Here is a 27,733-nt window from a genome sequence, read left to right as displayed (position 1 = left end):
AGTGAATGAATCATTAAACATATCCATGAAGTCAAAGTTCATGTAGAAAGACACTTGCACAGTTGCAGACCCTGCCCCTATTGTGTGCAATTTCAAAGCATTCACAATCACTAGAAAAGTCAAATTAATATTTTAGTAATTACTCTGTCCTGATTACAACATTAACTGCTGGTAACGGAACCTCCTCATGTTCCATCGCGGGCTGCTTTGCACTGCAAGTTGAAAGACTCACAGTCCCTCATCTGTTCATAACGTCTTAGTCTGCATATGATGAAATTATCCTATGATCCACAAAACCATAAAATAAAATAATGTGAAAATACTGTTTTGCCTCCATGTCAAGTGGAGAACCTGCGGACACTGTGCATGTGTGCTCGTCAATATAAGTGTTCCATCTGCCAATCAAAAGGATTCTGCCGGTGAGATGTAACCGTTCTGACACTGAAAACACAGTGCAGCACCAATCCGAACCACTCGGTGGAAATGGGGCTGTCAGTAGCCTGTAAAAATCCATAAATTAATCCATAAATTAATGAGACTATTAAGATAATGGCTCCGGTGCAAATGTCACTTCCTCCTTCTTCTCCAGTGGGGGACTCACCCAGAAGTTCCTGGTTTTTAGTGGCGTGCAGCTCAAAATCTGAATATTTATCACTTCAGTAACTGTACACCAGGAAAGGATAAATTTCAAACTGTTGTTTAATTTTAGTCTTAAATACTCCAAAAAACAAACAAACAAACAAACAAAAAACTTATTGTGTCACTTATACTTTAATATTTCATCATAACGTGTTACACTAACTGTATTCAAGAAGGAAATAATATTTATTTTAAAAATAGCTGATATTTTCAGTCCCTCATGACATTTTTCACATTTGAAATGTATGTACCTGTTTCTCAGAAAAAAAAAAAATCCACACTTCCTCGCCACTTTTTTCAGATGTCACAGATAGTAAAACAAACTATTACGACAAAGAGCTGACAAAAAAATAAAAAAAAATTCTCACCTCCACCAGCTTGCCGAAATCACCTGCATTATTTATTTTTTTATTTTTTTATAATCACCATTCTGTGTTTTGAACTCTGCCAATATTGTCACTGTTGTGAGACTGAAGGTCTTCCTCCAATGTTTCGTCACCCTCGTTGTGGTCTAAATAAGGCTCAAATGATAATGCTTCTTAAAAACACCTTCAGACTGGACTTAAAAAAAACCTCCACACTAGAAAAAAAAAACAGCTCGACCTCCCCAGTGTTTACAATTGATTTGGGCTTGAATCAGCAGGTCCTGTTTTCGTGATGATGTAGCAAAAATATGGCCGTGGCTGAGGGCTGAAATAGAGTGCAGGCTTCAGACAGCTGCTGTTTATCCTTCACCCGCGCACTTATCATCTACTTTTATTAGAAGGTCAAAATTATGGCCAATGTTTATATATAAGGTGTACTAAGAATGGGTATTTCAAGGATTAATTTAAAGATAGGCCTACGTTATTATAAAACCATAATGTAAAGTTGTATATCATCTGTAGATTAGTCATATGGCCTTTTGATCTCGGATTACCTTGAGAGGTCAAACTCAAGATGATTAGTGTTTGGCTCAAACAGTTTGGAGCCAGAATTGATTAAACATGAAGGATCGTGTGCTGGTCAAGGATGAAGTGGGTCAGGTTTGGACAGAACTGATCAAATATCAAGGTCACACACAACCAAATATATCATGGTATCTGACTCACAAAGAATAAATTTTCATTGTGTCAAACCTGTCAGGTGTGTGCATTTACTTTGTGAAAAAGAAGAGATTTCCTTAAAATTTAGTGTAGCAGTAGACCTTTGGTCAAAGAATAAATTCTTATATTTACAACCAGATGAGTGTCAAGAGAATTTTCTTTATTTAAAACTCTTATAATACCTCCCATGGATTCAATTGCAGTTTGTACTTTTGGATCCTGGATCCTACTATAGTTAAAAATACTTAAACAGGACACTGCACTCTTTCTGAGGGCATGTCGAGATCAAAACGTTACAGAATAAGTGGTGATGCTGTTTTTACTCAGAAATGACAATACTATTTTCTTAGCACTAGATGTCGCTGTGACTAAGGGGAATGCACCAAAGGAAATAACGTTTGGCATTCCTGGCTACAGGCAGGTACAGCACGCACGCACGCACACACACACACACACACACACTCTCTCTCTCTCTCTCTCTCTCTCTCTCTCTCTCTCTCCCTCTCTGGAAATCTCTGCCGACCAGCCTTCAGGTCTGTTCATCGTGATGCATGTATGTGCCACGTATCAGCACCGAACCCAGACACCAGCCCCGGGATAGTGGATGAGCTAATCACTGCTCTTCAGCATGCAGGAGAAAGGAGAAGAGAGGAGCGATGGGGTGAGAAGAGGGTGTGTTTCTATGTGTGTGAGAGAGGGAGAGCAAGTGCTGGACCACCCACCCGGAGGATTCAGAGCCACAGGATTCACAGCCCATTCTGTTGACCCGCCACACCGCTCCAGCTCTGGGCAAGACCCTCCCCAATTGTTCCGCCTGCTAACACGAAAGGGGGGTTGGACACAGCGGGATGGGGGGTGGACGAGCAGTAAACAGTGGGCTGAGCTACTCTCCTTCAGCGCACAAAAGGCCTGAATTGTGTCAGCGCTGGAGCACATTTTAGAGTGGCCCTGCCATGGGGCCTGAATGAAACATCTGTGGAGGCTGAGCCTGAGGGCAAAAATGCACACGGACAACCTGTTTTCTCTTGCTTACCCCCCACCACCCTCCCCGAGCTGTTAGTTCTCTCTCGGCCTTGTAAAATAATTCATACTGTATACTGGCATTCGCTAAGTAACAGGCAGCAACATTCAATAAGGTGAGAGAGAGAGAAGGAGGGAGGGAAGGAGGTGATTTCAGGCGGGTTGGGGATACAGTATATTAGCAACTGCATTTCACATTTCACAACCATTGTCGTGCGTTCGTTGCCAACCTAAACCTATAAATTGAGAATGATCTAAGGTCAAATCCTCTTCAAGGCTTGATGCGATCTACGTTGTTTCACAAAATCTTAACGTATGGCAGGGTGACATCACAACTCACGCCATCAGCTTTTGTGTTGAGACATGCTTGGAAGTCTTGATGATCTATGGTACACTTTCTGCAGTGCAATGCATTTTGGGGCATATTCAACTCCTCAGTGCTACTGATGTGGTACATAATCTGCACAAAGAAAGAGTTTTATACACTTAGTTATCTACTAATATAAGCAACAGGTTGGTCATCATTGTTGGTGTCCCACAGCAGCCTATACTCATGGTTCTTGAAATGGTGCAATATCTCCACCTGGTGGATATTTACCATTAAAGCAGGGACAGTAGAGTTTCACCAAGAGCTCTAATCATTCACTCATCTTCAACCGCTTCCTCAAATTAAGGGTTACGGGGGGGCTAGAGCCTATCCCAGCAGTCATAGGGCGTGAGGTGGGGTACACCCTGGGCAGGACGCCAGTCTGTCACGGGGCCTCACATAGACAGACAAACACATTCACACCTGTATGCACACCTATAGTCAATGTAAAGTTTCCAATTCACCCAACATACATGTCTTTGGATGTGGGAGGAAGCCGGAGCACCCGGAGGGAACCCACAGAAACACAGGGAGAACATGCAAACTCCACACATAAAAGCCACAGGCGGGAATTCATCCCATGACCTTCTTGCTGTGAGGCAACAGTGCTAACCACTGTTGGCGCATTGCCTGGTGACATTAAGTCCACTGATGTCTTCAACTAAGGATGGAAAACCAAAAACAATATCATGTAAAGATCCTGTAGCTGGTGAAGACTGACATACCCTTTCTTCAAAGATAATCGAGGAGGTGCTGTGACCCAACGAGACCCTGTTGTCAAAACATACTCATGTAAACCCATTCAAGATGAATGAATCCTTTCAGACTGGCTGCCAACACGGTTTAACCCACATCACAGTACTGGATGGAAAAGAGTGTAACATAATGACATCATGATCTGCCTGTGCTCTCTTTCTGCCATAATTTAAATTGTGGCAAAGTAATAATATGTGATTTCTGTTTACTTCACTAAATGTAAATAAACTTTTTAAAATGAGCATTTGTAGAGTTAGCCGCTTACCTTAGCAACCCTCCATCGTGGACTGGTGCTCTCCCCCCCGAGAGAATCTTGCACGGGATGGCCTTTCTGATGCTATTCCAGTTCTACATGGAGAAACCTGCCGGTGTTCCCAAGTGGTCTCCTAGTCAAACACTAATCAGCACTGACTCTGCTTCATTTCTGAGATTTGATGGGATCATGCATACTGAGAATGGCTGTGGCTACTTTAGAAATATCCTGATTGTACATAATTGACTCATTTGCATTTATTCTTGCACATATTTTAAATTACGCACTTAAAATATGAATGTGCCAATATTTCTGAGTAGGACTGTCCCTTGCCAGAGCTTTTTCAGCTTGCAACCATTTTGTTATTAGTTTAAGGTATATTTGGGTTAATTTTGTTTTGTCTCTTTTTGTCAGGAGGGGGTGTATGTGTTGGTCTGTTTTGTTATCACTTACCTTTGTTTCAGGTTACCTGGCCCTTCCTCCATGCACTTTCCTGAGTCTCACACAAGCCTGAGCACATGCACCTGTCTAGTGTTTGCAGAGCAACTGCCTTCTGCATGCTCTGATCACTTGCATCTGTTTTCCATCACTGATTACTCTCTGCACAGCCTACATTCATCTGCAGGCCATTACTCACATTATTTTGTTTTTTTTCTTCACTGTCCCATTGCTAGATTGTCATGTCTCTGTCCTGTGTTGTGAGTTGTTCTGTCAGTGACTCTGACCCTGCTCACTACTTTGGGCAATGTTCATTTGTCACTAGGTAAAGATGACATGAATCCTGTTAAGCTTGTGTCAATGTCTTCTGGTCATTCCAGTTCTTTTATACTCCATCTTAAAAGAAATGTGGAAACAGATGGCCACTCTACTAAGCTTGGTTTGCTTGAGGTTCCGACCTGTTTGTGTTTTTTCTTGCTGTTGTTCCTGAAACGTTGCTTGACATCAAAGCCAACCTATACACAGGTGCTGTGAATGCTGTGCAGAGCCGAGACAGAATTTCTGACTTTTTCCCCAGTGACTTCGGGCAGTGGTAGAGATGTATCCTTGTGCTGACATTGTACAGTAGTTGCATGGACTGGGTGTTGGGTAGGGTTGTGAAGACAGGTGGACTAGGTGCCTTTGTTGGTGATGAAAGTTTAACCAACCTTGACTTTACAGAAGAATCTTTGCAGAATCAGAGATGCCTTGATTGCAGCACTTGAAAAACTGCTTGAGAACCATGGCAAACCAGGATCCAGGCTTTTCTTTATTCCTGGATATCAGTAGCATCTCTGCATGTTGTTAAAGTTTTGATGTTGTTGAGAGATCCACTTATCTCTGCAATCATATTGCTGGGGTTGCAATCTTTCAAATCGAGTGATGCTTGGGAAGCACTTGTCATGAGGTCTCTGGACAGAGGTGTTTGGTGATGAGGATACCTTCATAGGAGAATGAACGTTCAGGTCTTTAGGATCCTGGTGCTTCCTGTCTTATTACATGATTGTGAGGCATGGGTGCTAACCAGTGACCAAAGGAAACGACCGGATGGCTTGGGTATAACGTCTCCTCAGTGGATCCTTGAGTATAGCTGGAATGACTTTGTGTGAAATCACCAGATATGTGGGGAAACTTTTGATGAGGTGTTGCATGTGCACTGTGAAGGAACATTAGCTACAACATTTAAGTCATGTTCTTTTTGTTGTGAAAGTGTAGGAACACGGACCCACAACAGGGGGCGCAATGAACGGACAATGGAGAAGGTAAATAACAAGGTTTACTATTGTGAAACGAGCACAATAAATACAACAATCACAATTTGGGGTCGAATCCGCTGGTGTCGTGTGGGCAGGCTCGAAGGTAGGAGACGTCCGTCTCAGTCGAACCGGAACCACCCAGATCTCCTCTGCCACCGAACCCTGGAAATACTGGAACCGCCAAGTCCTGAATTCCCAGGTGGCCACTGCCTCCGCTCGTCGGATCCGGTACTGCTGGCGGGAGAGAGCAACAACACACAGGTGTGGATGCGACCGCACCCAGTAACGGAGAGGGGAGAAGCCGCCTCCACCTCTTGTCAAAGTACAGCAGGAAGGTGAGTACTTATCCAAGCAATGAAGCTATCAGTAGTCAACAGTCCTGAAAAGGTTTAACAAGTTTAGCTGGTTGTTCAGAATATAAATGCAGAGAATATTACCTCAGTCTTAGGCGATATCTCGGCACTGAGGTGGAGACGCCGTCCTCCAGATATACCTCTGTGCTGAGTGGAACAGCTGTGTCTGGTGATGGGTGACAGCTGTCACCCAGGCTACTCCCATAAGGCGGCAGCGCCCTCTGGTGCCTGGAGCCCGCACTCCAGGCAGGGCGCCCTCTGGTGGTGGTGGGCCAGCAGTACCTCCTCTTCAGCGGCCCACACAACAGGACCCCCCCCCTCAACGGGCGCCTCCTGGCGCACGACCGGGCTTGTCCGGATGGCGACGGTAGAAGTCGGCCAGGAGGGCCGGGTCCAGGATGAAACCCTTCTTCACCCAGGAGCGCTCCTCGGGTCCGTACCCCTCCCAGTCCACCAGATACTGAAAACCCCGGCCCATCCGACGGACATCAAGGAGCCGGCGGACAGTCCAAGCCGGTGCTCCGTCGATGATCCGGGCAGGAGGCGGCGCCGGACCCGGGGTGCAGAGGGGTGAGGTGTGAAGGGGCTTGATCCGGGAAACATGAAAAACTGGATGGATCCGCAGTGAGGCCGGAAGCTGGAGCCTCACTGCGGCGGGGTTGATGACCTTGAGGATCTTATACGGTCCGATGTACCGTTCTTGGAGTTTCGGTGAGTCAACCTGTAGAGGAATGTCCTTGGTGGACAACCAGACCTCCTGCCCAGGACGATACTTGGGGGCCGGGGCTCGCCGCCGGTCTGCATGTTTCTTCGCCCTCGTCCGGGCCTGCAACAAGGCAGAGCGGGCGGCACGCCACACCCGACGGCACTTCCGTAGGTGGGCCTGGACCGAGGGCACACCGACCTCTCCCTCAACCACCGGAAACAAGGGGGGCTGATACCCCAAGCACACCTCAAACGGGGAGAGGCCGGTGGCTGATGACACTTGGCTGTTGTGGGCATACTCGATCCAGGCCAGGTGGGTACTCCAGGCTGTCGGGTGCGCGGCTGTCACACAGCGAAGTGTCTGCTCCAGTTCCTGATTCGCCCGCTCTGCCTGCCCGTTGGTCTGGGGGTGGTACCCAGACGAGAGGCTGACCGTGGCCCCCAGTTCCCGGCAGAAGCTCCTCCAGACGTGTGAGGTGAACTGGGGACCGCGATCGGAGACGATGTCTGATGGTATGCCATGCAGACGGACGACGTGGTGGACCAGGAGGTCCGCTGTCTCTTGGGCCGTTGGGAGCTTCGGGAGGGCCACGAAGTGGGCCGCCTTGGAGAAACGGTCCACTATCGTGAAGACGACGGTGTTTCCCTGGGACGGCGGGAGACCCGTGACGAAGTCCAGACCGATGTGGGACCAGGGGCGATGAGGCACGGGCAGTGGCTGTAGCTGCCCTGAGGTCTTTCTGTGGTCGGCCTTGCCCCTGGCGCAGGTGGTACAGGCCTGGACGTAGTCCCGGACGTCGGCCTCCAGGGATGCCCACCAGAAGCGTTGCCGGACGACTGTCACGGTCCTTCGCACCCCTGGGTGACAGGAGAGCTTAGAACCGTGACAGAAGTCCAGGACTGCAGCCCTAGCCTCTGGTGGGACGTATAGTCTGTTCTTTGGTCCGTTTCCGGGGTCCGGGACACGGGTCAGGGCCTCCCGGACGGTCTTCTCCACGTCCCAGGTGAGGGCGGCCACGATAGCGGACTCCGGGATGATGGGATCCGGGGGATCCGACGGTTCCGTTTTGACTTCGTCTTCGTGCACCCGGGACAATGCATCCGACCTCTGATTCTTGGTCCCGGGACGGTAGGTAATCCGGAAGTCAAAACGGCCAAAGAACAGTGACCAGCGGGCTTGCCTGGGGTTCAGCCGCTTGGCGGTCCTGATATACTCCAGGTTCCGATGGTCAGTGAAAACCGTGAATGGCACGGCTGTTCCCTCCAACAGATGTCTCCACTCTTCGAGGGCCTCTTTCACAGCAAGGAGTTCCCGATTGCCGACGTCATAGTTCCGTTCAGCGGGGTCAACCTGCGAGAAAAATAGGCACACGGGTGAAGGACCTTATCGGTCTTCCCGCTCTGGGAGAGCACCGCTTCTATCCCTGAGTCCGAGGCATCCACTTCAACCACTAACTGGCGGCTAGGATCGGGCTGCACCAGAACTGGTGCAGACGAGAAGCGCCGTTTCAACTCCTTGAACGCGGCTTCGCACCGATCCGACCAGGTGAAGGGGACTTTTGGTGAGGTCAGGGCTGTCAGGGGGCTAACTACCTGACTATAGCCCTTAATGAACCTCCTGTAGAAATTAGCAAAACCGAGGAACTGTTGCAGCTTCCTACGGCTTGTAGGTTGGGGCCAATCTCTCACCGCCGCAACCTTGGCCGGATCAGGGGCGACGGAGTTAGAGGAGATTATAAACCCCAGGAAGGACAAAGAAGTGCGGTGGAATTCACACTTCTCGCCCTTCACAAACAGGCGGTTCTCCAACAACCGCTGCAGAACCTGACGGACATGCCGGACATGAGTCTCAGGATCCGGGGAAAAGATGAGTATATCGTCCAGATACACGAAGACGAACCGGTGCAGGAAGTCCCGCAAGACATCGTTTACCAACGCTTGGAAAGTCGCGGGAGCATTAGTGAGACCGAACGGCATGACCAGGTACTCAAAATGACCTAAGGGGGTGTTAAATGCCGTCTTCCATTCGTCTCCCTTCCGGATCCGAACCAAATGATACGCATTCCTAAGATCCAGCTTGGTGAAGATTTTGGCTCCATGCAAGGGGGTGAACACTGAATCCAACAAGGGCAACGGGTATCGGTTGCGAACCGTGATTTCGTTCAACCCCCTGTAATCAATGCATGGACGAAGCCCGCCATCTTTTTTACCCACAAAAAAGAAACCTGCACCCATCGGAGAGGTGGAATTCCGGATCAACCCGGCAGCTAATGAGTCCCGGATGTAGGTCTCCATCGATTCACGCTCCGGCCGTGAGAGGTTGTACAGCCTACTGGACGGGAACTCACTGCCTGGAACCAAATCAATGGCACAATCATACGGGCGGTGGGGAGGAAGCGTGAGAGCCAGATCCGTGCTGAACACGTCAGCGAGGTCATGGTACTCCGCCGGCACCGCCTTCAGATTGGGCGGGACTCGGACCTCCTCCTTAGCTTGGGAGCCGGGAGGAACCGAGGAACCTAGACACTCCCGATGGCAGGTTTCGCTCCACTGAACCACTACCCCGGACGGCCAATCGATCCGGGGATTGTGCTTTAGCATCCAGGGAAAACCCAAAACCACACGGGAGGTGGCCTGAGTCACAAAGAACTCGATCACCTCCCGGTGGTTACCTGACACCACCAGAGTTACTGGAGGTGTCTTATGCGTGATTGGTGGGAGTAGGGAGCCATCTAGCGCCCGAACCTGCACAGGCAAGGTAAGAGCCACCAGAGGGAGCCCTATCTCCCTGGCCCATCTACTGTCAAGCAGATTCCCCTCAGAGCCCGTGTCCACCAGTGCTGGGGCCTTCAGGGTTGAATCCTCAAACAGGATCGTGACTGGGAGTCGTGTAGCAATGTGGGTGTGTCCCACGTGAATGTTTTGGCCCACCCCTGGCCCAGTCTCTAGGGGTGGGCGTTTGGCGCTTGACCGCTCGGGGCAGTCTCTCACATGGTGCTCTATTGAACCACAAACAAGACACGCTCCGTGGGTCCATCTCCTCTGTGCATCTGGTGCCCTAAATGTTGCCCTACTCGTGTCCCTAGCTTCGTCAGTAGGGGGAGCTGTGACCCCACGGAGCGCAGGGGCTGTGGAGCGTGGGGAAGGCGGAGCTCGATCGGAACCGGAAGGGAGAGGGACGACGCGTGCCTGGCCACGCCCTTCGCCTCGTTCCCGACGGCGTTCTTCTAACCGGTTGTCGAGTCGTATGACCAGATCGATGAGCCCGTCTAAGTCCCGCGGTTCGTCCTTCGCCACCAGGTGCTCTTTTAGGACCAATGACAGTCCGTTTACAAAGGCGGCGCGGAGGGCAGTGCTATTCCAGCCGGACCTCGCCGCCGCGATGCGGAAGGCGACTGCATAGGCAGCTGCGCTCCGACGCCCCTGTCTCATTGACAGTAGCGCGGTTGAAGCGGACTCTCCTCTGTTGGGATGGTCGAACACCGTTCTGAACTCCCGTACAAACCCAACGTATGTATGAAGGAGCCGTGAGTTCTGCTCCCAGAGCGCTGTAGCCCAAGCGCGTGCCTCCCCGCGAAGCAGATTTATTACATAAGCTACTTTGCTAGCATCAGTCGCGTACATCACGGGACGCTGTGCGAAGACGAGCGAACACTGCATCAGAAAATCCGCGCACGTCTCCACACAGCCTCCGTACGGTTCTGGAGGGCTTATGTATGCTTCTGGGGACGGAGGAAGGGACCGTTGAACGACCAGTGGAACGTCACTTTCACGCGCAGGGTCCTCGGGAGGGAGAGCCGCAGCGGCGCCCGAAGGGCGCACCTCCACTTGTGCGGCGAGAGCCTCCACCCTGCGGTTTAGGAGAACGTGCTGCTCGGTCATTAAATCGATCCGAGAGGTGAAAGCGGTGAGGATCCGCTGCAACTCACCGATTACCCCTCCCGAAGCCCCCGACGCGCCTTGGTCTTCCATTGGCCGTTCAACAGCCGGTTGACGCCCCTCGGGGTCCATGACGCTGGCCGAGATATCCTGTTGTGAAAGTGTAGGAACACGGACCCACAACAGGGGGCGCAATGAACGGACAATGGAGAAGGTAAATAACAAGGTTTACTATTGTGAAACGAGCACAATAAATACAACAATCACAATTTGGGGTCGAATCCGCTGGTGTCGTGTGGGCAGGCTCGAAGGTAGGAGACGTCCGTCTCAGTCGAACCGGAACCACCCAGATCTCCTCTGCCACCGAACCCTGGAAATACTGGAACCGCCAAGTCCCGAATTCCCAGGTGGCCACTGCCTCCGCTCGTCGGATCCGGTACTGCTGGCGGGAGAGAGCAACAACACACAGGTGTGGATGCGACCGCACCCAGTAACGGAGAGGGGAGAAGCCGCCTCCACCTCTTGTCAAAGTACAGCAGGAAGGTGAGTACTTATCCAAGCAATGAAGTTATCAGTAGTCAACAGTCCTGAAAAGGTTTAACAAGTTTAGCTGGTTGTTCAGAATATAAATGCAGAGAATATTACCTCAGTCTTAGGCGATATCTCGGCACTGAGGTGGAGACGCCGTCCTCCAGATATACCTCTGTGCTGAGTGGAACAGCTGTGTCTGGTGATGGGTGACAGCTGTCACCCAGGCTACTCCCATAAGTCGGCAGCGCCCTCTGGTGCCTGGAGCCCGCACTCCAGGCAGGGCGCCCTCTGGTGGAGGTGGGCCAGCAGTACCTCCTCTTCAGCGGCCCACACAACACTTTTGGTGTGATCCAGCACAATGTTGAGGATCCCAGCTACTGGAGAAGGCCAAGGGGACACCCACATTTCACCTGGCTGCAGTGGTTAGATGGCTACTTTTAAGAAGTTGCCATCCAGGACCCAAGTCAATTCCATAGTGTGGTGGATTCAGGGATGTGCGGCACGAGCACATACTGCACCATACTGACCTGATTGTTACTAATGCACATGTTCATAGGATTAGGGAAGACCTATAATTTACTCTTTGCTTATAGTACTTTGATTTGACTGCTGTGGTCCTAAAATGCTGTATGTTCATCTAACTTAATTCACGGCCAAGTTGGAAATGCTGAATTTCTGAATGGTAAGAATTGGCAGCAATGGAAATAGAGGTGACATAGGAGATTACAAAAACAGAAAATCACCAATAGAGGAAGAAGTAAGAATGTGAGGCAAAACATTTTCCTTGTTGAACTTTTACCCAAGTTTTATGTAACTGCTTGATGAAGAACACCTGTATGGCAGCAGCTGCAGATTTGTCCTCTCAGTTTTTGAGTTTTTTTTTAATTTGATGCCTGTCTTCATGTTTTGCCAAACTCTGATTGCAGACCCTTTAAATAATCCTTGTACTCCTTCGAGAGCTGTCACCCTGCAGACAGCTAAAGTGAATGCAGTCTTGTTTGGAGGTTATCATGAGTCTTAGCATTCCTCTATCCATCAACATCACCTCTGGGTAATAACTCCCACACCCCAAAAGAGGGGTGGTGACACCACTGAGACATTTAAGATCCCCGCTTACTTCCTGGTCACTCATTGTCTTAAATGAGTTTCCTGTCCTTGGTTCTATATGATCTGTAATTATTTTTCCTTTCCTGCCCCATGTGGATTCCTCTTGAAGTAATGGTACATGCACACTTATTGCTAAATCCCCCCTACCATAAGCAGGCAATACCTTTGGCATCAATACCCGTAGGTCCTCCAGCCCACCCTTTGGCTCCTTCACTGTGAACAATGGAGAAGGCCCACTGGCTCCAGAACCCCACCAAGCAACCCTTGACCCTGCACACCACCACTAATACACCCCTACGCAGACATTTTTAAATATTTTTACATTCAGGACATAGTCATACAGCCACATGAGCACCCAATGAGTGGGAGAAGGGGGGAGTCTGATCACACTAAATACCATCTCAGCTTATAATCGCTGGAGTTTGAAGAGGTCAAGAAGCCGACACACTCATTCACGCCTTGCTTTCATCCTTGTTGCCCCCTGTCACTTATTTGCTGATAGGGCCTCTTTGATCCAGAAGCTGGTTTCACAGAGTAATGCCAATCAAGCAGCATCAACCCGAGCAAAACAATGAGCGTGCTGTCTTTCTGATATTTTCAGCAACCAGCGTTCATAAGTGAGACAAATTCAACAAACCACAAGCCAGACATCTCCATAATGCTTCCTTCAGCATGCCAGACAAGACAGAATATAGTGAAAACATGCACTCTTTTGGCAGGATGGACAACCTGAGGCAATAGGCACTGTGCACAAATGCAGTTTGTTAACTTCAGTGTTCTCGGGCTGGGACCAGAGATTCCAGCTGTAAAAATGCTAAACCTGCCATGATACCTCCAACAGTTTTCAATAATATTTAATGAAGTCCAGAGAATTGTTGATGCATTAGTGAAAGCCCCCACCAGCAAATGAGAGAAATTTTAAAGCTTTACAAGTCAGAGACAAGACCAGGTAAACACATTTGCTAACCATAAGCTAGCTTGGCATTAGCTAACATTACACATATTTCCTTTTGGACTTGTGGCATTTTTAGTGACACACCTACACACTAACAAACAGCACACTGGGAAAATGCTATAAATTCACTGTCTGTCTTTGAACAGGTTTTTGTGAAATTGTTCCACTTAAGAAAGAAGACACCAACTTTTAACATTCATCTACACAACAATATTGACTATGGACTGTATCACCTTGCAATTTTTAATGCCTATTTAATGTGAAGGTATGGATTTTTCAGATACTGATGCTAAGTCACAGACATTGAGTATTCAGTGCATCCAGAAAGTATTCACAGTGCTTCACTTTTTTCACATTTTGTTACTGTATGTTACAGCCTTATTCCAAAATGGAGTAAATTCAGTTGTTCCCTTAAATTTCTAATCACAACACCCCATAATGACAACATGTAAAAAGTTTATTTATTTTATACATATTTATTAAAAAAACAGCAACTTAGAAATCACAAGTATTCACACCTTTTGTTCAATCAATATGATGCCACAAGCTTGGCGCACCTATCTTTGGGGAGTTTTGCCCATTCCTCTTTGTAGCACCTCTCAAGTGCCTGCCGCTGAAAAACATCTTCACAGCACGATGCTGCCACCACCATGCTTCACTGTAGGGATGGTGCCTGGTTTCCCCCAAACATGACACCTGGCATTCGCGCCAAAGAGTTCAATCATTGTCTCATCAGGCCAGAGAATTTTGTTTTTCATGTTCTGAGAGTCATTCAGGTGCCTTTTGGCAAACTCCAGGTGGGCTGCAATGTTCCGTTTACTAAGGAGTGGCTTCCGTCTGGCAACTCTACCATACAAGCCTAAATGATGGATTGCTGCAGAGATGGGTGTCTTTCTGGAAGGTTCTCCTTTCTCCAAGAGGAATGCTGGAGCTCTGACAGAGTGACCATTGGGTTCTTGGTCACCTCCCTGGCTAAGGCCCTTCTCCCCTGATGGCTCAGTTTAGACGGGTGGCCAGCTCTAGGAAGACACCTGGTGGATCCAAACATCTTCTGTTTATGGATGATGGAGGCCACTGTGCCCATTGGGACCTTCAAAGTGGCAGAAAGGTTTCTGTGCCCTTCCCAAGATTTGGTCTGAAGACAGTCCTGTCTTGGAGGGATACATTTGAGCTGAATTTTGAGCTTCATGGCAAAGGCTGGGAATACTTATGTATGTACATGTGATTTCTTGGTTTTATGGGTTAGGTCTAGCTCGAGTTCCCAAACACATGAAGCTATAGCTAAGAGGCTAACTTTGGTTTATTTGACTGACAGATAGATAGTTTTGTGGACTGGGTGGTGGTTTTATTAACAGATGTATTGGATGCAGATATTAGTGTTGTGAAAGTGTAGGAACATGGACCCACAACAGGGGGCGTTAAATGAACGGGCAATGGATAAGCCAAACAGTAACAATTTAATGTTGTGAAGTGCACAACGGAATACAGACAAATACAGTTTTGGTAATACAGACAATTATATGTAGAGTGACGTGTGGGCAGGCTTGAGGATAGAAGACGTCCGTCCAGAACCGAGCCGGATCCCGCACGGCCCTCACCGACAATGGATCTGAAGAACACCGGAGCCGCCAAGTCCTGGATCCCCAGGTGGCCACCGTCTCCAGCTGTCAGACCTGGTACTGCTGGCAGAGAACAGAAACAGTGTAGATGAGTGTGAGTTCGCACACTCAGTAATTCCACAGTCTGTGTTCCTTTGGGAGGGAGCACCTCCACCTCCAATCACACACTCGTGCAGCTCCTGTCTAACCACTTATCTGGTTGGAGTGTGAAGCGAAGCCGTCGCTGATCACACCAAACGCCAATTCCACAGATAAGGAAAACACCACAGGAAAACGGCTGCAAAAGAGTTCAGACTAAGACACAGTTTTAAGTCAGCAGAGAAATGACCTCTTACGGTAGCTGTTTTCTCGGCGGGGAGGTGGAGTTGCAGTCCGGCTTTTATGGTGATGTGGATGATGAGTGACAGCTGGTGCTGATGATGAGTGACAGCTGTCACTCTCTGTTGCTCTGACGCCCTCTCGTGCTTGAAGCCCGCACTTCAAGCAGGGTGCCATCTGGTGGTGGTGGGCCAGCAGTACCTCCTCTTCAGCGGCCCACACAACAATTAGTACAGTTAACCTCAGAGCAAGCCTTTTATCTCAGACATTTGTAATAAAATATTCCAAAAAAAGTCAACTTGACTGTGTCGTCTACAACAGCTAGCTCTGACTCCACCACACATTTGTTTCTCAAAGCGAGCATTCCCCGAGTGATTCATGTATTTCATATAGCTTAAACGTATAAAGTCCAATAATAATAATAATAATTAATAATAATAATTTCCCGTCCTCTCAACTTCCCCAGTACAGTTGTCTTGAATTGGGAAACTAGCAAGACAGGCCAAAACCATTATTTTTTTTGTACTGGGCTATAAACATATAACATTATTTCTGCTGTAAAATGGGAGATTTTAACATGGGGCTCTATGGGGGAGTGACTCGCTTTTCGAGCCAGCCTCAAGCGGCCATTCAAGGAACTGCAAGATTTGTCAATTCAGCATTGGCTTCATTTCTAAACAGCAGAGTTTAAGGCTTGGGTTGAGTACATCACCTGTTACTTCAGAAAATTTGAGTACATCTGGCATAGACTGGATGAAAATCACCTCCAAATTGCACACACACCTTTACTGGACTCCACATTTCCAAAATATGACCACCCAGAGAACGCAGCCCATACCACCCACACAGTGGATTTATCACTTAGCTGATGCTTGATAAATGAAAGCGGCTTCCAGTGTTGGCATCATTGCTCAGTTTGACTGGGAAAAGAGCAGGAAAGGTGGTGCCTGCAGGCATCTATCACAACGTCAATGCCAAGGAAATTGCTGGAGTAATATTGTATACCTGGGAGGGAAATATTAGTCTGTGGTAATAAGGGGCTGAGATAAGCTTCCTCTTTGTCAGGAGTGTCAGCCAAAGGATTCCGTTGCTTGTCAATAATGAGACATTCATGTTCCGAACATTTGGATACAAGGTGGCGGATATCGTCTCTGTGTTTTATCAGCATGCTGCAGATTGCAAAAAACGCTTTACTCTTTCAATTCAAGTACTCTGGCTCTGTCACCACCCTGTGATCTGTGCCGTACCACCTATGTAGCAGATCTCACCAACTGGTATCAGTTGACAGACCACTGATGCAGGGGTTTTTTTTTTGTGGGAAACACACGGAACAACGGCGATGGGAAGTACAAGACAGATGTTGGCCCCAGAATTTGTGGAGTATTTTTGGCGTATCTAATGTGCAAATGATAACGCTCAATGTGTGTGGTCAGGTGGTGACACAGATGCACGCTTATTCGCATCCAACCGCGCCCACCCACATGCAGAATGACTCTTTGATTGGAGCCTGTGGTCTTCATCAGGTCAATCAGGGGAACTGTGAGACCTGAAGGCTTTTGGCCTGGACATCCTTCTGCTTCCAGACATCAATGAGGCCTGTTCCAGTAACCTCTGAGCAAATACAGGCCTTCAGAACAAAGGGGAGGGGGTTAGTAGTCGTATTAGTGCTAATAGATAGCCTGAAGCGAGCGCTGTGTGGGGTACAAAATGAAAATGAGGGTTTATGACCTCACAATCATTTACCGTAAGACCCTTCAGAGTGCTTGTTTATGATTGCCCGGATACCACATGCGGGAAGTGCGGAACATAGTTGGAAATGCACCCTGGCACTGTACATTCAGTAAAAAATAAGAGGATGCGTGTTAGTCTGTATCATCGTTGGGCCACCTGCGATTGTGTGTGTGCACACGTCATGCATATCTGCTGGCTCGCATCTACACGCACACAAGCGGCGCTCACCACAGGCAGAGCCCATCACAGAAGGTGCACAGATGTGCCGCTGGCTACAAGTGAAGTAGGTCTTACACTGAGAAGTGATAGCTCTCATATGGCATACGGCAAGAATAGCGGAATCTGACATCATTCCCATTCTGGAAAATAGAGCCAGAGCAAGAAGACAGATTGTAGCTTCACTTGGTTCTATAAGGAATATTCATGACCTTTGTTGCTATGAGGACACTGATAAGAAAAGCAGCTAATCAAGAAGTTCCACTTCATTGGTGGTTTGTGTGACACATAGTGATTAATTTTGTTTGCTTTATAGGAATAGAAATGTTTCGCCTGAATTCAGAACCACAAATGGTACAGCTTTCAGCGTCTTCCTTAATATGTATAGAAATCGTGCCACATCAAGCACAGTAACCGTATTCATGAATGCACATTAAGCCTTGTTTGTCGTTTCTTCAGCAGACATCTCTGAGTGATTCCAAACCCAATTCCTTCCAAGCGTGACTGATGATGTGTCCTTTGCCCAGTGCCAAAGGAGGTACCGCCTCATTTCTCAAGAAAACCACAAATGTAGTAGATTGCAGCGATAGCGCACCAGGCCTGCCAGTACTAACTAGCCCTGTCTAAAAGTTGAAGCAACACATTCTCATTCAGGCTTGTCAAATAGTGATGCTTTGTTCAAGCCCATGGTGTCGGAACTACAGTAGCTGATCGGGGCTACAACACTTCCAAATTAAAACAACACTCGCAAATGCAGAAAACACGTGGCAATACAAGATACAAAAAACAAAAACAAAAAACAAACCAAAAACAGAAATCATCTGCATCAATTCTGCCCCTGTAACATACAGAACCAGCCCATTCTCACATTTTTTTTCATGCTCCCGTGACGAAATGAGTCAAATTTTCGTGACAGGGTTTTTTTTAACTCACTATTACTAACCCTACTCCTACACCCAACCCTAACCACGCTAACCATAACTCCCCCCTGCTTCACTTTTAATTTCGTGCAGCCATCACGGAATGAATTAGAATGAATTCGTGCTGCCATGGCGAAAATGAGGCGCTTTTCATCACAATATCATGAACCAATAGATTAATGTATATTTTGTGCTGCTGAATCACGACTTGCCGTGAGACCAGGTTGTACAGAACATGTATCAGTTTATCTGATAATATGTCTGCTGCAAATTCACACAAAATGCACAAAATCCCATGCACGCCGCAAAGCTCCACAACGCAACGGACGTACTCGCAGAAAAAAGAAATAGTGTTCTGCCTTGAGGACTTTAACTAATGGGCCGCCCTGTTTATCACAGCGCTCCACTCTTTTATTTACTTACTTTATTGATTATTTTCTTTTACTATAGCTATATTTTCAAGTTATATTATTTTGCGATGCAAAGCCAGGCAGTTAACCAGGTTACATTAAGGAATAAATCAGATACATGAAATGGTAAATAAACTATTAACTATTATGTAACGCCTTGGTGGTTTGTATGTCACATGATAGGGATCATTTGTCCCATTTGCCATTTTGTTCCATTTACTGTGCAATTTTGATTCTATACATTTTGTACCATTGCATGCCGCGACCACCACGCTCTCACACTAGTGGCGCAGATGCATAGCTTGAAAACAAATATGACAGACGAGGATTTGAATGAGTTTATTGACGGTGCTCATTCTTCAAACACAAAAAACTAAATCCAGTACACCGTAAGCCGTCTCGAGGCATTTGCTGTATTCACCAGGACTTTTCTAGCTAAAGTACAGGCACTGTTGGATGAAGTGCTCGACAAATTTCTGAGATTTTTCAGACTACAACGTCAGGATTGTTTTCCAACTGTTTTTGATTGTTTTGACCTTTTATGATAAGGATCTATTTTAGGCATTATATAAAACAAATAATGAATGTTTTTTTCATTTGTGCAATGGAAAGAATATTTTATTTGGTAAAAGATGAAATGTTCCATCTTTCACCTCATGAAATATTCTTACCATTGCACTCATAAACATTCATTATTTGTATACTAGCTACTTTCTGCCCTTTTGAAATTTATGTACATTTACGATACAGATGCGCAGGACATACATTGTGGTTCGTAGTGGAGAGGCGTCGATGTGACATGAACATAATTTCAATGACTGCCAGACTAATTCAAAAATCTTACTCAACAAAATTGCATGTGAATATATCATATTTGTGTTGCGTTCACATAAATGTCAAATGTTCCATGTGGAAACGGGGCTATGTTTGTCATGGTGTTTGGAGAAAAAAGTTGTGCCAGCATTTTACAAAGACCTTTTTCTCTGAAACCTTCGCTTATGTCTGGTGCACATATCAATCAGTTAAGACCAGCGATGCGCACTGCTAACCTAAGTATTAGCTTAAATATCTGCTAGCTGAAAAGTTGTTAATTTTAAACTCCTGAAAAACAGACCTAAAGAGCTGAAATTTCAAATTGCTGTAGTGTAAAGATGGAGGTTCCCAAGGACAGGTTTACATGCCAGGATCAGATGATGACCAAGATGTGTACAATGAAATGAACAAATTAAATTAAACAGTAGTTTCTCTCCAACATATGAAGGTACGTCAAAGGGTTTGCAGACTCACCAAGAAAATGTAACATTATTTTTCAACATAGTCTCCCTTAACTTCAATGCACTCTGTCCACCAATGTTCAAGCTTTGCTATCCTCTCATAGAAGAAAGTCACATCATGAACCTGTGGATACTTTTGTTTCCGATGAGGCCGAGAACTTTTTGAAGTACACGTGTACAGTTTATGCTCAGTTCAAAAAGTATTAAATTGATAAGTAAAAACAGACGTGGAAAATTTTAATAATAACTAGAAGCACTCCGAGAGTGCAAACCTCCGCCAAGGCCATGGGGTCACTGACGCCATAACATCTACACGCCGTGGAATCATTGAACCTAAAAAAGTCTAACAATGATGTTTGCTCAGTAGTAAAAACAGTTTCATCTGCTGTGACTGGATAGCATGTACCCTTAGCGCTTGGCATCACAGTTTATTGCAGCTTGCAGCTACTGTCATCTGAGCACTGATATTGATATTGGATGTGCTTATAGACAAAAACAAATAAGAGACACAATTCAATTTATTATTCAACTAAACTGCAAATATATGAATTTTTTAACATTTATGAAACACTTCTCTAAACAAGGCCATAGGGTCACTGACCCTAAAGAGATTCCCTCCTTGGCACAGTGATGTATTTCTTTTTGTCTTTTTCTCTAAAATTGTATATAATAATCATTAGATTATTAATATATAAACAAAAATAAATTTAAGAAATATTATAATTTGAAAACAAATGCACCTGAACGTGATAACAGCTGCAACTGATTAATGCTAACTTTTAACATTGAAAATGCCATAGACATGCTAACGCATTAGCATCGGGATCCAGATCGTCATCCTGATCACCGCTAAAATTTAATCACTTGTTCCCCTTGTCATTTCCAACCACTCCACAAATTTTCATCAAAATCCGTTCAAAACGTTTTGAGTTATCCTGCTGACAGACAGACAAACAAACAAATGCGACCGAAAACATAACCTCCTTGGCGGAGGTAATTAATCAATTAATGTATAAGCATCAACTGGAACAAACATCTATGATTTTAGGGTTTATAAATGTTTTTGGCCATTAAACTATTCAAAAATGTCAGCCAACTTAAACTTAGCGTAACTAACTAACTAACTAACTAACTAACTAACTAACTAACTAACTAACTAACTAACTAACTAACTTTAGTGGATGCTAATTGGTCCCTGAATGGTTTTCAAAGTTAGTTGAAAAGCTAATCCGCTCACGACAAAGTTAGCCTTGCTAATTAACTGATACCTGATTACCTGAGTTCTGCCCCCGCTGGTCAAGACTAGAATAACTTAAAGTCTGTCTTCATCACAGAGGTTACTTAGAAGCTACAGACACTGTAGCTTTCTAGATAGCATCACTTCAATTTTGCATAAATTTTCAAAAGACCGGAAATGACTACATCGCAAATTGGCCAATTGCTTTGGAAAACTGGACAAGATTGATCCCAAAGTTTTATCTTAGTCCACAACACAGCATCAGAGATCATGCAGGGTTTTCCGAGTACTGTGATAAACTGAAAAACTGGCACTGACCATTAGAGAAGGTGGTGGGTGGAAAGCAGGGATGGTCGGCATTGCGTCACAAATTTTCCCCCAGTTTCTTTCATCTCCTCTGATAAGTGCCGTACCTAATCAGGTTAAAGCAGCACATGACACGAAAAGAGAGGAAATTCCGGCTAAATCGGCATCGTATCTGTTCCACTCTCATGTGTCACATTCCTTCAGGTAATTAGGGGTAAATATCTGACCCCGGAGAGAAAACGTCCACATCAGTCCAACCAGTCAGTCGGTGTGGTCCATATGTACTTGCTCTTTTTCACCCTAATTTGACACACACACACACACACACACACACACACACACACACACACACACACACACACACACACACACACACACACACACACACACACACAACAACAACACCACCACAAAGAGAAAGCATTCTCAGTAGGATTCTTTCTTTCTTGTACTTGTTTTCCACTATGAGGACCCATCATTCCTGACCTGACAGTTCTTTTCATACTACATGGCACACATCCTCTCTTTTGTCTGCTCACAGCTATGCTTCAGTCATTGAGTTTGCAATCTTTGGAGCCCAACTCCTCATCCCACTGAGCTGCCTGCTCCACAATAAGATACATGTCACAATGAAAATTACATCACGAGCTAGAAATGTACAAGTTACTAACAGGGTTGGGATAACACCATATTACCTTGTTTAAATGCCCGGGTGTTTAATTTTTTCAAATCATGCTCAGACCCGGTGCCTAAATGAGGCAGGTCTTTATTCAAGGCCCGTGATTATTAACAAAATGCTGCTTGCTGTCTGCACTGAAATATGGTGTTAAAGTTCGCACATATCACTGGGTGTCGCGAACCAAAGACAGCCGCTGTAGATCAGAGCCCTCTGCGGCACTGCGTACCCTCTCCGAGCCCCTCTCCGTAGCTTGACCTGCACCTCCCAAAAATTGAAACAACACGTTAATTACAGAAACCGCAACGTTTTGTGATTGGTCACTTTTTCGGTTTCACGCCTTCCTCTTCCATCATATTTAAAAGTTTTTGCAGTACGCACACTGATTACATTTCGATCATGGGTCAAAGACGCTCAAATGACCCGCAGTTCATGGAGGGAAATTACACGTAACATTGGTTTGGAGGTTTATCACTTCTTTATCCCATTGTCAATGAAGCTCATAAATGAGCAGATGGCTCAGGGTGGACAGAAAAGATAGTATAAGAGCATGTGCTGCTGAATTTGCACTAAGATGCTGGTATGATTTTGTATATTATGTATTTGTATTTAAATTTTTATTTATTATGTAATTGATTTTGATGCATGGGTGGTATGTGTTGGATGTGTTGTTTGTGCAGCAGACCCCTCTGCCCAAGATAAATTTCTCCCTAGGGAAACTAATAAAGGCACTTTGACTTTGTTGGTGATTGTATAAAGAAGTGGAGCTTGTTGAGGGACCAAATGGTCCAGAAAAAAGGGGGATGGAGTGGGGGGGGCAACCAGGAATAATAGACTGTACATATACCAGGAACAGTGGCGATGCAGGTGAAAAGAAGGTCCCAACAATGTTCTCCACTTTGCTCCCCTACTATTCCAGTGGTAAATTGCATGACGACACCCACCAACTTGACAGAAAACTTCTAAAGGGTCACGCCCACGTCGCCGTCAGTGCGTGGCCATGGACTTGTTGACACATAAATCAGGCCCGGCACATTTATTTTTTTTTTTCAGACAAAGTTTTGATCTGGCCATTAAATGAGGCAGGCCCCTACTGAAGGCCAGGCATTTAATTGAGGAAATATGATAATGAAAATCATTAGTCCAGTAGTCAGGTACCATTAGTTCTTGATAACTAGTAAGTAAGTCCCTTTGGATGATTCCTTGTTTTCCACTGGGGTCGCCACAGCAGATCTGATATGGATTTGCATGTTGAATTGGCACAAGTTTTACACCGGATGCCCTTCCTGACACAACTCCACATTACATGGAGAAACTGGCGGGGGTGGGGTTTGAACCGAGAACCTTCCACACTGAAACCAAGCACCCTAACCACTTGTCCACCACCCTTTCTTTTTGTCAAAAAATGAATGAAGTCGCATTTTAGCAGTGAAACTTCAACTTCAAATAGACTTTAAGTAAAACATGTATGTCAAACCACAGGTTGGATGCTTGATATTAACACAGTGAACAACATGGAAATGATATTTATGGTATAACAAAATGCAATATATTTGTTTAAAGCCCTGAAGTGATGGGAGTGGTGACTGCTGGTGGATGTTGGTTTGATGTTAAATTGGAAAAGTCCAAATGTCATCATCTTGGCAGAGCCGGACTCCAGAGGCAGCTATACGACGTCTGTTAGAAAAGTATCCGACCTTATTATTTTTTTCAAAAACCATATGGATTTGAATCACGTGTGATTGCCTCAGCCAAGCTTGAACCCTCGTGCGCATGCGTGAGTTTTTTCATGCCTGTCGGTTGCTTCATTCGCCTGTGAGCAAGCTTTGAGTGAGGTGTGGTCTACCCCTCTTGTCTATTTTTTATTGCGAATAAATGTCTGAACGATTTGGATCTTTGCTGCATCAATTTTTTTCCAGAAACTGTAAGAGACCTCCAGGTGGACACTGTTCGAAAAATTAATATGGCTTTCAGGGACGATTTTATGGGGATTAAACAGATTAAGGAGTGTTACTGCCCCTTTAAGGACGGCCCACAACTGCTGAGAGCGCAGCCGATGGACAGGCTGACACCCCGCACAAACAACCAGATCATTTCCAACATGAAAGCTTTGTTGATCCGGGACCTTGTCTGACTTTCACAAAAAGGCAGAACATGTGGACATCAGCACTTTTTCCGGCACATTCCACCGTTACAGGAGTTTTTTTTCATGGTAAAAGAAGCCGAGGGACGCGCCACGGAGCCGTTCATTACGCGGGACAAAACCACCTCGGTGTTCGTCTCACAGGACGGCTTAAAGGTGGATTTCAGACGGATTCCGGTTGCTTTCCGGTCGTGTGAATATCCGATTGTGATTGTGCATGAGCTGGACATGCCAGAACATGTCCTGTGAGGCTTCATCATGGCGTTTCTTTTCGCCATGCAGCTCCGCCGCGACGCGTGGAATTCCTCCGCCTTTGTTCCTCTTTCCATGACAAAAACTCCTGTAACAGTGAAATGTGCCGTTCATTTCTAAACTGGACGCTGTCTTGATCCGGTATGTCCTCTGACTAGCACAGGAATTGTGAAAAGACATGCGCTCTCAGCAGTTGTGGGCCGTCCTTAAAGGGGCAGTAACACTCCTTAATCTGTTTAATCCCCATAAAATCGTCTCTGAAAGCCATATTAATTTTTCGAACGACGTCCACCTGGAGGTCTCTCACAGTTTCTGGAAAAAAATTGATGCAGCAAAGATCCAAATTGTTCAGACATTTATTCGCAATAAAAAATAGACGAGAGGGGTAGACCACACCTCACTCAAAGCCTGCTCACAGGCGAATGAAACAACCGACAGGCATGAAAAAACTCACGCATGCGCACGAGGGTTCAAGCTTGGCTGACGCAATCACACGTGATTCAAATCCATATGGTTTTTGAAAAAAATAATAAGGTCGGATACTTTTCTAACAGACCTCGTACATGGGTTTAGAGGTGGAGTATGTTCAAGGCCAACATGACCTGGGTAGGACTATCATCTATGTCGTCAGAATCTATGTAAAATAAAACTGAAAGTATGAAGAATGGTGAGTTTGGTTTATACTCTCAACAACTTTCAGTGTAAATTCATAGTATTTTTGGTCTGTAACCGTGTACATCACATGTCAAACTCCAGTGCTTAATTGGTCGTAAAAAACAGATTGTCTTAAAATAGGGCTGTTGCTTTAAATCGTGTTTTGACCATAAACTACATTTCCCACAATACACGGCGATTATGTTACCCACGAAGTGACGGCCAGAAGCCCTATGGTTACAGCATCCCGCCACTACATCGCAGTGTCCACAAGTGAGATTCATCAGATTGAGAAATATCCACAAATTATCCCCAAATGTCCAGGAAGCGAAAGATTGATGCAGATGGAAGGCAGTTTCATGAAAGATGCGAAGGCGAATATATGTTTGTGCTTCAGGGAGAAAAACCTGTATGTCTTGTGTGTTAGGAGGCGGTGTCGGTCATCAAAGAGTACAATCTACGTCGGCATTTTGAGACCAAACACGGAGCTAAGTATGCTGAAGTTAGCCTTCAAGAAAAACAACAAATTGCAAAAGAATTAAAAGGCAAACTGCGATTGCAACAGAATGTGTTCACAAAGGCCACCACCAAAAATGATACGGCAGTGAAAGCTAGCTTTATTGTGGCTGAAGAAATCGCTCGCGCTTCAAAGTCTTTTTCGGAGGGTGCCTTTTTGAAGCAGTGCATGCTGAAGGTGTGTGAGCAGGTGTGCCCTGGCCAGACAGAGACTTTTAAAAATGTCAGTTTGTCAAGAAACACCATCGTGGACCGAGTCAAGGAGCTAGCAGGAAACCTGTCAACATAGCTGGCCGACAAGTCACGCAGTTACACAGCTTTTTCATTAGCTGTTGATGAAAGCACAGACAACATGGACACGGCACAGCTATCTATTTTTATTAGAGGCGTAAAGACGGACCTCTCTGTCACCGAGGAGCTCTTGGATGTAGCTGCCATGCATGGGACCACAACGGGACGGGATATTTATGAAGTGGTGGAGAAGTCCGTAAGTAAAATTGGATTGCCCTGGGAAAAATTGGTGGGATTAACTACAGATGGTGCACCTGCAATGAGTGGAGAAAAAATGGGCCTGGTTGAATTAATGACGGAGAAAATGCAAAAAAGTAACTGTCACGTGCATCTGATAACGTATGATTGCATTATCCACCAAGAAGCTTTGTGTGGAAAGGTGCTGGGGATGGAGAATATAATAACAACAGTCATGAAAACAGTGAACTTCATTCAGGCGCGTGGCCTGAATCACCGCCAGTTCCAGCTGTTCTTGCAGTAGATGGGCTCAGAGCATGAAGACGTGCCGTACCATATAGAAGTGCGGTGGCTGAGTAGGAGCAAAATCCTCAAACGATTTTTTGAGCTTAGGAAAGATATTGCTGTTTTCATGCAGAGTAAAGGAAAACCGTGTCTCAACTGGCTGATCCAAACTGGTTGTGTGATTTTGCTGTTATGTGACATAACTGACCATCTTTCCCAACTGAATAAGAGGCTGCAGGGACGCAAACAAATGATCACGCCGATGTCGGACATGATCACGTTTCCAGTGTAAACTTGACCTATGGAAGTGGCAAGTGGAACAGGGCAATCTTGCCCACTTTTCTGTTTGTCAAAACATTTCAGCCTCAGTTCCCGGTGTTTTTTCATGTACCAGGTTGGCTACCAAACTGAGCCAGTTAATGAATGAGTTTGATTGGCGCTTCTCTGACTTCAGAGCACAGCACTCGAGCTTTGCCATCTTTTCCAGTCCTTTCACCACCGATGTCAGCAGTGTGCCCCATCACCTTCAAATGGAGTTAATCAAGCTTCAAAGCGACAGTGGCCTGAGAGCAAAGTTCCAGGATGCTGAAATCGAGGACTTTTACCGTCTTCTGCCCCCTGGTGTGATGCCACAGCTTCGACTTCATGCTGCCTGTGTTCTGTTTATGTTTGGGAGCACCTATCTGTGCGAACAGATGTTTTCAATAATTTATCTGAACAAAACCAAGCACAGATCACGCCTCACTGATGACAACCTCCACACTGTTTTACGGATTGCCACAGCACAAGAGCTAAAACCAGACATTGACACACTGACCAAAGGAAAACGGTGTCAGACATCTGGCCAGAAAACAGATAGGTAAGCATTTTTTAAAAACCTAATTAAAATATATGGTAATAAAATGTATTTCAACCAAGAATAAAATAGTTAAACTGAGTGCAATTTAATGATTGTGCTTGCATTTTGTTTTGTGTTTGTTGTTTTCAGAATATGATGAATGGATGAGGATGGTGGAGAGGGGATCCACTTGGTGTGTTCAAGGACAGGCAGTATTTATTCATAGTCAACTCAGTTGTTAATTGAGACAACCCTTATTTTGTTATTTTCAGTTTATTACATATGCTACCTTATGTGTAGCAATGCATTTGTTGTTTACAGGTTTATGTGTTTATGCAGACAGATGTTTACTCCTGCAATGCTGTGTTCAGCCATTTATTTTTGTAAAATGTTACATCTGTCACACATGTTCTTAGCATCTGGTTGGTTGTATTGACTGGTGGTTGGCTCTCACTGCGGTATTGTATCACTTCCTGTTCTGCAGCAC

The 27,733-nt window shown here is 45.8% G+C and overlaps 1 protein-coding gene across 1 annotated transcript; it reads left to right on the top strand.

Annotated features, from left to right (window-relative positions):
* The first annotated feature begins 26,589 nt into the window (after nt 1-26,589).
* On the top strand, nt 26,590-27,368 carry LOC117527137 (general transcription factor II-I repeat domain-containing protein 2B-like). The gene has a single exon (XM_034189323.1). The coding sequence runs from the start codon at nt 26,828-26,830 to the stop codon at nt 27,269-27,271; it is 444 nt and encodes a 147-aa protein (XP_034045214.1). The 5' UTR covers nt 26,590-26,827; the 3' UTR covers nt 27,272-27,368.
* Nucleotides 27,369-27,733: the final 365 nt, after the last annotated feature.

This window comes from Thalassophryne amazonica, chromosome 15 (genome assembly GCF_902500255.1).
Source record: "Thalassophryne amazonica chromosome 15, fThaAma1.1, whole genome shotgun sequence".
In the NCBI taxonomy this organism is placed as follows: Eukaryota; Metazoa; Chordata; class Actinopteri; order Batrachoidiformes; family Batrachoididae; genus Thalassophryne; species Thalassophryne amazonica.
This window is presented reverse-complemented; position numbering and strand designations above follow the sequence as displayed.